Here is an 11710-nt window from a genome sequence, read left to right on the forward strand (position 1 = left end):
CCTGGATTGATGATCCAGTCGTCTCTGAAGAGTTGTTTAGGAGCCCGGTTTCAGATAACATTGGTAACAATATTATCAAAATGCTCCAAATGCCTTTAAAAATAACGTACTGTAGCAAAACTGCAGACGGTCAACTCTCTAAATAAGGAAAGACTCGCAACGCAATGTTATCATTTTATATTTTATATATAAATTAACGATTTATACATTGTTGATAAAGAAAAAAAATACAAATTTTTTTGATCTTACATGAGATTTACATATGAAATTTTACACAACATATTCAATAACTTACAAATGCTTTATCTGCATAAAAAATATATCTCTTTACAAAAGTTCTTTAATATGTACATATTCATATACACTGATTCTTGAGTGAGATAACAACGGTGTGGCACATTTAAAAGCAGTCTACTCTGCTCTGTAGTCTCTTGATGAAAGACCAACTCAGTACCGTTTGTACCAGATCCATTTTCTATTCCCGTCCATAAGAAATGTGAACTCGCAAAATATATTACATATCCATAACACAAGACATTTTGCCAAAGAGTGCCATCAAGTATCAAAACTGTATAAATGTACAAAATGGAATAGCAATGGCAGGAGTCAACATAGTGGTACAAAGTACGATAGCAGCAATTGCTATATTGGATCACTTTTTGCCAACATGCACAGGTATGAAACTATGAGCTGCTTTTTAACTCCTCTCCAGAGACAAACCATCTGACATCACTCTGCTAAATCATTGCAAACTGTGCAGATATGTTACACTAGTGTGTAGTTTTACTGATGCGATACGTACAACGGCTGTCCTTCAAAAACATTTGCCTGTACAGTATTCAAGGCACTGCAATGATGTAGTAATGTGATGACAGTGTCTAATTCATCGTCCTTTATTAAAACAACTGGCCTGAAATGATGGCGGCTCATGGTTAAGTGTGCAAATTCTTTCATGTATACTGTACATTTGTTGGCAGAAGCTGATGGTTACATAAGACATGGAAATGACTTGTTTGCTTCAGGAAGGGGTTAAGAAAATAGGCCGATGCTGTGTATACATTGAAAATCTAAAAGTAGGAGTACAGTTCAAGAATGTTCTGTCTAAGGCACAGTTTCCCAGAAAAAAAAAACCCAAAAACACGAAGATAACATTAAAAAAAAGAAGAAGAAAACCCTGCTGGGTTTGTGAAAGCCAGAGATGGCATTGTGGTTGAACTTATTCTGTTTAGAAGTTACACTAAAATAAGGCAGAGGCATATGATTTCTTTTACAAGCATAATACAACACATTTAAATTCATCCCACCATAGACGACCGACAATAACTTTGCACTGATTCACCAACATTCAGACTTAAATAAACCTCTGGGAAACTTGGCCTGTTGTTGGTTCTGTGCAATAAAAATATTCACAATACTGTCTTTAAATAAAGATTATAAAAAAATAAAAACTCCTACTTTCAGATTTTTATAAATATATATACAGGCTAATGGCTCAGGTTTTTAACTTCAAAACTGGTTATAATTTGGGAAATTAAATATTTCTGAACACAATAACTGGAAAATAAAACTAATCTCATTATGAAAACAGACTTCAGTTTTTAGAAATATTAAAAGCATCCCCACATGGCCAATACGCTGGAAGAAACTGAATGTCTTCACTAGTTTTTCAGGCTAGTCAGCAGTTATAATGGGCTATGCTTAAGCATTTCTGTCCAAAACAAATTAATTGCCCCCAACTTGATTATAAACATAATGTAGACTGTATTTCATTGAAAAAAAAAAAAATGGAGAGAACCTGCATGGTAATAATAAAAGCCCTAGCATTCCCAGTGGCACTCGAAAAATTGTACTGCACTTCAGTACTTAGATCCCTGGCCATATATTTCATCGGTAGGAGGTGCCGTCCAATTAAGAGGTATAATTGACCGTATAACTTTGAACAGACTACAGCACTGACACGTTTCAAAGGGAGGCAGTTTCTTTTCTGCTACTTCAGCTCGTCTTACACACCCTACTGCTTGGAAAATAGAAAATAGATTACATTGATCAACTCACAGTTGAAAGCTCCTGTTCTCCATAATAACAAATAATTGTCAGCAGGACTGAGACTGGAAAAAAAAAAAAAGAGAAAAAGTAAACAATCAAACAAACAAAAAAAAAAAAAAAGAGATCTTGGGCGGTTTTATTTGAAAAGAAAAACATTAAATTTTTATTTGGCATTGTGAAATAACCCCCTCTATATTTATACTACAGAGCATAAAATACTCTATTTTATCTCGTTGCCAGAGGCTTTTTTAGTCAAGGAGCCAACACTCACAGAGTGTAAAATCATTTCTCTCCACCAGACTATGGGAGGATCTGAACAGGAACCTACCTTTTTCCCCCCTTTCATCTTCTACCTTGTGAATGCTATCCATTGCAGCTATCTTAATTGTAGCTGAAAGTGTGCTTTTTATTTATAAGTAGATTTGTGTTTTTGCTGTGTGTGTCATCGGAAGCTGAGAAAAGATTTTTTTCTCACACATTTTCAAGTGAAGGAAAAAAAAAGAAAAAATGTTATATTCTTTATGTGATTCTCTCTCTGCATTTCTCCCCTCCGTACTCGGTGAACATCAAACCATGGTGCAGATAGTGTTGAGATTGGGGTCGAAGCGAACGACTTTCCCCTCAGAAGCCTTTGTGTTTGTGTTGTACATGGGATTCTCGAATGTGGCCTGTCCATTGTTGTTCTCGTGGACAGAACACCCTGTATATTGCGCCTTATCTGTTTTTCTGTGGGGGGGAAGAAAAAAAAGAAAACAAGCAAGCTGCATGTTAGCTGAGACAGAGTTCCTATTACCTCCACTCCGTCCAATCACATAAGCATGTTGCTGTTATCTATATGTGGACAGCTGCAAAAGGTAAATGAGGCAGCGTGGTAATTACTGTTGAAAAGAGCAGCCAAAGGAGATTCTGCTATTTCTCCAGTAACATAATGTTCAGACAGGTGATCTGCTGAAACTAAGACAAAATGCATCCATCTCCATGAAGCACCCATTCATACTGTGCTCTAAAAACGTAAACACAACGCATAGGATATAGAAGAAGTGTTCATTAAAATAGTCTGATGTATGCCCCTGTGTAATTTGGTTTGCCTGGTAATACATGGACAAACATTACATCATGCTTTGAAGTGTCTCACAAGAAAGCTTCTGTTTCCAGCGAGGAGCCTAACTGCAGCACAGCAGGCTGCAGAAGTTAGAATCGCTGCATCACCTCCCCCATCTTGACGTATATTCGCTTTGGTTACAACTCCCCAGTCATATGCATGAGGCTCAGATTCGAGAAACTCTTTCAACATCAGATATGTGGTATATAGTTAAAAGTCTGGAAATCTACTAAATTTGGTTTTGAAGATTGCATGGAGGAACCACCTACCGCTGCTTGTAGAGATAAAAACCAAGGCCTGCAAAGATGAGAGCAAAGAAAGGCACGAGGATTGCGACTGCAACAGAGCTGCTGTTGGAGGAGCCGTTGGATTCAGGGTCAGTGAGTGTCACATTCTTCCTTACACTCAAACCTGGAGAAAGGAAAGTGTTTTACAGTTATCCAGAGAATGTGCATACACTACTCACAAAAAGTTAGGGATATTCAGCTTTTGGGTGAAATTTCACAACAAGCCTAAAATGCATTCAAACCTGTACAGGTGAACTTAATGTGATCTTCTCTAAGCTTTTAAATGCACATGTCCAACTGTTAAATGTTTCAATAAATTTAGCACAAGTTGCTGTTCTCTAACAAGGAGCTTAACAGCAAAAATCACGGCAGGTGTGTGATCCTTGAATTGACCAATAAATGTCCTGGTTCAATTAGAGCTGGTGTTTAAACAGTTGTCCTCATCATGCTGTTCACATTTTGACATCATGAGACCAAGACGACACCTAACAATGGAACAACAGTCCCTTGCCATTGCGATGCTTCAAACAGGACGTTCTCAGACAGAAGTGGCCACTGAGCTTGGAGTGTCACAGAGTGTCATCAGCAGGTTGCAACAGAGATAGAGAGACTGGAAGAGTCACAGAAAGGCCTAGAAGTGGACGTCCTTTGGCCACATCCCGTGCTGATGACCGCTACATTGTGAACACTGCCCTGAGAAACCGGATGATGAATGCCACTCAACTCCAGGCACGTTTAAGAGAGGTGAGAGGCACCCAAGTGTCACGTCAGACCATTCGAAACCGTTTCCATCAGCGTGGTCTGCGTGCTAGACGACCTGGACGGGTACCTGACCACACCACCAGGCACAGGCATCATCGTCTTGCATGGGCCAGGGAGCATTTACGCTGGACGAGGAACCAGTGGGCCTCAGTGCTGTTCTCTGATGAAAGTCGATTCACACTGAGCAGAAATGATGGCCGGCAACGATGTTGGAGACGTCAGGGAGAGCGCTATGCATCAGCCACTGTTGTCACCAGGCCAGCTTTTGGTGGTGGCGGTGTTACAGTGTGGGCAGGGGTGTCCACTTGGTACAGAACTGCCCTACACTTTGTGAATGGTACAGTGACAAGCCCATACTACCTGAATAACATCATTAATCCAGTGATTGTGCCCCTACATGAACAGCACAGGCCTAATTTCATCTTCATGGACGACAATGCTCCTGCTCATCGAGGCCGCATCATCAGGGAACGGCTGTTGGAGACTGGTGTACCTCAAATGGAATGGCCTGCACTCTCTCCAGACCTGAATCCCATTGAAAACCTGTGGGATCAGCTGAGCCGTCGTGTAGAGGCTCGAGACCCTGCACCCCAGAACCTCAATGACCTGAGGGCTGCCCTTCAAGAAGAGTGGGATGCCATGCCTCAGCAGGCAATAAGTTGCCTTGTGAACAGCATGAGACGTCGTTGTCAAGCTGTAATTGATGCTCAAGGGCACATGACGAGATATTGAGATGTTCAAATTTTTTGTTGTGGTGTAACTACCATTGTTGTTACCTTTTGTGTTGAATGAATTTTTTGAGATGAGGAAATCAGTAGTGCATCCTTCTACTTAAATGTCTTACTTTTATGATATTATATTACTGTAGCATGAACATATTGCATTTTCCATAAATTTCACCTGAAAGCCAAATATCCCTAACTTTTTGTGAGTAGTGTAGTAGCGCAGTATATTTAGGTAAGTAATGATAAAAAGACACTGTACATATCTGCTGGTGATGGAGACAACGATGACTGTGATGATGGTCAAAATGTAGACAGGTTGATGATGGAAATGAAATACAAGGATGCAGAAGAGGATGAAACACATCTGGATGCATAAATGTTGTTGATTAAATGATGTCTGAATACCGCTCTGCTATTACAATTTCAATAATATATATAGTTGTTAACAATTACAATTTACGGCATGACAGTAGGTTTTGGTAGAAAGAAACTCATAAATCCATTTAAGTTTTAGATTTAAAAAAAAGGTTTAAAGATTCATTAGTTGGTCTCAAAACAAAAACAGGTCAGTTGCTTCAGGTTCCTCCATTTCTGTCCAGTTTTAACAAACTGAGCCAGTGGAAAAGGGAGCTTAAGGTCAATGCAAATTAAGAGATTTGCTTGGAAATCTTTTTCACATTTAATTGCTGAAAAAATGAGAACCATATTCTACTGTACTGTGGTAAAATCATGACTCAGTGAGGCAGAGGAACTTAAGATGACAAGATGCCCAACACAATAATGTTGCACCTACAATTCATTTAAATAACTGCAGCTTTGCATGTGACAACTTGCTAACTAAATAGTCTTTTTTTTCTAAAAAAAAAAAAGGAAATCCCTGAATGTCAATACTTGCAGAAAAACTTCAGCTCTTCATCAAAATCTTTTAGGAATGCTGAGATGAAGAATAAATAATGATTAACTACCATAAAAGAAACCGGTATTGTACTTTAGGGTTGTGGCACAGTCCCAGATATCTGGAGTTACTATAATCCAACATGGCACCTTTATTGTGCATAGCTGCGCTGCTGGAGAGCAAAGGATCCGCTCCAACACCTGCCTCTGTAGTGATTATTTTACACATGGCAACTCTACAGACTTTAGAATTTAAATGATGAATGAAATTTTACTGTTGCTGGTGGGTAAACTCTTCCTCTTTGGCTTTTATTTTCTAACAACTGGTTCCACATCACAGGACGTCTCCTGATAAATGGAGTTACATTTGCAATATGTGGTTAGCTTCATATGCAAGTGTTTTTGCCAACGGTGAGATAACTAAATAAATACTTTTGAAGTGTAAGTGTGTGTGATTTCAGATCTCAGCAGGTTGGCTTGGCAGAAGTGACCTCAGCTCTTATTTCTGTTAGCACAGCTGGTCTGAGAACTGTCAATACTCACAGAGCAGACAACACAGCGCCTTTCTTCTGATTTATAAATTGAATCCTACATGGTTGGTAGCGGATTTCTCTTTTTCAGATTTTGCTTTTTCTGAGTCAATTTGATCAATTTATCAAAGTATTTATTGCTACTCTACTTATCCTCCAAAGAGGAAGGAGCTATAGAAAGTTTCTTGTTAAAAGGAATACGGTACATACTGTAGCCAGATTTAAGAACATAAAACATGCTAGCACACCCTGCCAAACTCACAAGAATTTAATGTGGCCTGTTAAATTTCAGATTCAAATCAAGTGCATTCAGACACCCTTCGGGGAATATGTGGGGGATTGAACTAAAATACATCATTCAACAGTGAAACCCAAAACTCCATATGAAATGATGATGAACCACTTAGATTTTTGGATTTAAATATTATAACTTTCTGATTTCTAGCAGTGAGAAATGGAAGATTGTGATGAGTGACCGATGGGAAACCGACTTTTGAGTATTTTTTAAAGATGTTTACCAAGTCTCTGCAGTCCAAACTGTCCATAGTCTTTACCCTGTATGAAACCTTGGAACACATAGCTCCCACCCTCGGGTTCGGCTGAGACCTGGAAACATACAGAGAACTCATCAAACACTGTTTTATGCATCAAAGTGCATCATGTTTTCTCTCAGCAAATGCAAGACTGTCAGATTTAATGTGTTTTTAAAGCTGATATTGACACAGTTTTGCAAATGAATCAATTATGAATCTCCCCTCCAGAACAGACATTGTGCTGCTGCTACCAACAGCTCAGCAGTGCCATAGTCTGCTATGAAGAGGATCTTTAAGTTTATGTTAAAACAGAAACTTCAGTTCCTCTCAAATTGTTCCACAGCTTTCTCTTGGGTGTTAGATGTAGGTCTCTTTTTCTCTGGGACTGTCCTTTACCTTCCTGCTAAATTTCTCATCTCATCTCATTTCATTTTATCTCATTTCATTTTAGCTGATCTCATTTCATCTCGTCTGACACATTAAATGCAGACGATATAGATAAACGTAAAGTAGAAAAGCCCAGTAAACTGAAAATACTCTTCTTATGTAGGCCTATTCTAACTATTATTCAACCAGCTTAAGATTTTGTCTTTCCGGCATGATGAAAAAAATTAATACAAAATTGAATGTACTTGCAGGTCTTGGTTTATTTATTTATTTTTGTTTGTTTTTAAAAGCTTATTCCTGTGTATACTTACAAATCCATCCATAGCCCAGGTCTCATCAGTAATCCTGCTCAAGGAGCTGTGGGTCAGTGCTCTCATCTGGTACAGTAATAGCATTAACCGGGCCTCCTGGCGTTTGTAGACTCCTGCGAGGTAGAGGACAAGAGGTAAAAGAAAAATGATGGAGGTAGAAAACAAACAAAACAGCAAGCAGCCAAACAACAAGAAAGAAAAGTATAGGAAAGGCAGAAGACTGCTGAGGGAAGAAGGGATGAGACCAGTGTGATTTGAGTGGGCAGACAAGTCGGCGCAGACTAATTCATCCGTCTTTAAAGCCGATAGTTAATTTAAAGTCTCATGCATGAGATCTTTTGCTGATTGACTGATTGACATGAGGCCCCCACAAAACAAATAGAAGTGACATGAATAGGCGATGGGGGAGGAGAGAGGAGGTGCAGAGGAAGAAGAAGAAGGCAGATGATTTACAAATGGCTCACCAGAGAGCAGAAACTCCACGTTGCTGTCTGTTAAAGTAACATTAACTTTTCCAGTTGTAGCATTAAAACTTGTAACTGTCAAACTCATCGGCTGCTTCTGGCCCTTGTAATCATAGGAGCCCTTCCAGATGAAATCAGGGGCAAACACATCATCAGGGACTGGAGGGGAAAAAAGTACAAAGGAATATATTAATCCAACACATATTATTTCTAACATGAACTCAGTGCTTCAAATTTAAGATGAGCATTTGTACCCACACTGCAAAAATGATGATTAGCTATGCCGAGGAAGAAGCTTGTAACAAATGTGATAATCTTTTCACTCAATTTAAATAATATCAATTTCATTATATTATATGACAATTGAGGTTAATAATAATTAAATGCATTTTGAAAGAGATAATTCCTGACTGAAACTGTGAAATAATTTTGAAGCAATCAAACCATTTCCAGCTTTTCTTACAGCTCAACCATTATCCTGAAATAATTATCTATTAGGAAGTAAGGATTCAGTTGTGAGGATGAAAGGGGACCGCTTTTAGGTAATTGCAGAAAATAAACTTGGCTTTAGTCAGAATAATAGAAGAATATTTACAATGCAAGGTAGGTTAAATGCCACATAATGTTATAGTGACTACCAGTGCAAACAGCTCATTTCTTTGCCTGATTGATAATAATAATAATAATAATGATAATAGAAAAAGCACAATATAATTCTAAATGTAATTTTAAAAAAAGAAAAAAAAAAGGTACATGAAAATACTGCTTGTACTAATTTTATGTTTTACACCAAAATGATACCTGTCAAAATACAAATCTTGTAAGTTACACAAGGACTAGTCTGTGTCCTATTAAGCTTTAATATTTAATTGGACTATATTTTAATCACAATTATCACGATTAATTCATTGTAACTGTCTCTGAAAGTTGGCTTCACACAGTGAAAAAAAAACGAGCTGCTGGTTTTCTTGTAGGCACGTAAACTGGATCAATGTCTGCTCTTTTGGACCTCAAGTTTCTGCCGTCCACCTCCATGCATCCACATGAAACCTTAACTGTCTCTAGGTGGAAATAAAGTGATCTTCAGACCTGAGCACAGCAACCTCATCATTAAAAATTAGCATGTCCAACCAGGTGCTAAGCTCCCATCAATGCTGATCAGAGCAGGAGATGATAAATATCGATGACTACTGCAGGCTCGGTCGATGTGGGTCTGAATGTCAAATAAGACCTTAACAACTGCACTAAAAAGCCAGATGTTAGTGTGTTTTAGCAGACTTTTTGATCACTGTAAAGCATTTGGTGACTACCTTTACAGCAATGGAAATAGAGAAGAGCACAAAGCCATGCAAGAAGCCGTGCTAGGTTTATTTAAACATGGGACTTTAAATGCACTGTGTTCATTTGGTAAAATGCTGTTAAGAGCAATCTAATATTTGCAGATGTTTACTTCATCTCATTTTAAGGTGGCATGTTAGCATGTCAAACTAAGCTAATTATGCTAAACAAAGCCCAAAGTCCAGCTGAAGTGATATTACTGATAAAAAAAACAAACAAAAACTACAATTAAAACAGAGCAAAGTAGAAACAAGGTAAACAATCAAACAGCATGACTTAAATATAATTACTGGCAATACATATTATAATATTCTAAACTTTTTCTAAACATTTTTAGAGTCACTGCTTTGCTTCACTGTACTTCCTGATGCCAGAGGCAAATTCTGAGCTTTCTAAAAATGTGCTTTAATTACTGCACATCTCCTACCATTAACAATAATGTGCTATGGTCAAATGTATAAGTAATTAATATGCTGCTCTGATATTTTCTAATTTAGCAGGTTTGGCCTCTTTCATGACCTTTTCATACTTCCTGTTAATAACCCCACCACAAATTACATTAATTATGCTTTTCTGGTATTATTCATCCTTGATTAATCAATATTCCAAATTCTGACTTGTAACAGAGGAAAGAAGCAAAATAATGTTTTATTCTGTATCATTGTTATAATATAAACAACACATGCCAAGGAAAATGATTTCCACATATAAGAATGAGTTTGGGCTTTTAAATCTATAAAATGCCGCAGCTGATGTAAAGTAATGGGCAGATTTATTTTCTATCAAATAAAGACTAAACTGAACGTGCAGAAAACTGCACACCTTATCTGAGCACAACACTGAGAATCAACACGTTATCGTGGTTGATGTTGGTCTTATCAAAATCCATATGAGAATAACACATTTAGTGTCTATTAGCTGAGCAGTTTGCAGCTTGTTAATACTTACCCTTTATTTTAGGACTTGGCGTCCCTGGGACGGGTTTGACAGTTTTTTCTTGTGATTTGGATCCAACTGCAGAGCAACATAAATATGTATGTCACAAGGATGTACCATTACCCAGCCAGGTTTTACAGCTGCAGGATGTTTCCAATGGAAATTTGACTCAACTGCAAAATGCTGCTGGCATTAAACTTTTCTTTACTTTTCCAATAAGTCTGAAGCCTCAGCTTAAACTTTTACACAAAAAAACTTTAAAAATGCTTGTAGTTATTGGTTGATTATACAGTAACCCAGTGAATTCACAGTAAGTTGTTCACCTTCCCACCTCCATTCAGAATACTCAGAACCTATTTGGGAAATGTTTCAGCATCAGCTCCACCACCATATCCTTCATCTGCCTCCATAGATTTCTTTTCACAGCATACCTCTGCACACTGGCATTTTGCCAGTCCAGCTTCCATCAGAGCGGCAGACACGGTGCTCTGAACCTCCGGAGAGGAAATAACCTGGCTGACATGTGTACACCAAGGTGTAACCATAGGATGGAAGGTCCAGACCCATGACGTCAGCATTGTCTGGGTCCTGGGGCTGCTTGCAGATGTGAGCTGGAAAATAAGCAGAGAGCAAATGTGCTGGTCAACACGCATCTACAAGCAGGCACACAAAAATAGAAGTGTAAACACACATTTATGCATCCACTCTGACATACACACCCAACACAAGTATACAGGTAGACAAAATATATAGCTAAGTACTTGCTGAAGGCAGGGAGGAGTAGAGAAAGGGAAGTTAAAAGGAGAAGAGTGAGAAGAAGCACACTTGTAGAGCAGATCAGGGCCCTATTTTGCATTTTTTAAGACCTGTCCTGTCCACACTAAAGCGCTATCAAAATCCCCCAGACAAAATTTTCACAACGCTGCTGACAAAGAAAGACAGAAAGATAAAAAACAAAAAAAAAAAAAAAAAAAAAAAAAGCTCTTAAAAACTTCTTCATGAAGACACTTTATTTGGTTCAAGTTCTTATTCTGGTGATGGTGTGGTTTTTGCCCTGCCTAATTTTTGAAAAAGAAAAAAACTATATTAAGGCAAGAGAATAACTATATTTAATAGCTAAGAAGCCTTTGAACTGTTGTCCTGTATTGCAAACCATGAAATATGTTGTTACAAGGTCCACCAGACCTTGCGTTTCGCTGCAACACAAGGTCTGCTGGGCCTCAGATGGTAGTTCAACCACATACTTTATTGACTTTCCTGAAATAATTAAAATACTCAAGGGCAAGTCCAAACCACCAAGAACCACTAGAGTCGATTCAATATAGCACTGAAGTGAATGTCATAGGTTTCATGAGGTGTTTTTCTTTTTTTTTTTTTTTTATATTCTTATTCAAT

At 38.1% G+C, this 11710-nt stretch overlaps 1 protein-coding gene across 1 annotated transcript in view; it reads right to left on the reverse strand.

The window, feature by feature from the left end:
• Window positions 1–2612: 2612 nt before the first annotated feature.
• The window catches only part of LOC306756259 (CUB and sushi domain-containing protein 3-like), a gene marked incomplete at both ends in the record, with an annotated part of 262816 nt that continues 253718 nt past the window's right edge, over window positions 2613–11710 (reverse strand). The window contains 7 exons of the mRNA XM_079240980.1: window positions 2613–2772; window positions 3418–3559; window positions 6865–6952; window positions 7578–7690; window positions 8042–8200; window positions 10328–10393; window positions 10747–10926. Coding sequence (XP_079097106.1) covers window positions 2613–2772; window positions 3418–3559; window positions 6865–6952; window positions 7578–7690; window positions 8042–8200; window positions 10328–10393; window positions 10747–10926 — 908 coding nt within the window. The remainder of the gene's footprint in view (window positions 2773–3417; window positions 3560–6864; window positions 6953–7577; window positions 7691–8041; window positions 8201–10327; window positions 10394–10746; window positions 10927–11710) is intronic.

The sequence above is a fragment of the Telmatherina bonti genome, assembly GCF_933228915.1.
Source record: "Telmatherina bonti genome assembly, chromosome: 5".
NCBI lineage: Eukaryota > Metazoa > Chordata > Actinopteri > Atheriniformes > Telmatherinidae > Telmatherina > Telmatherina bonti.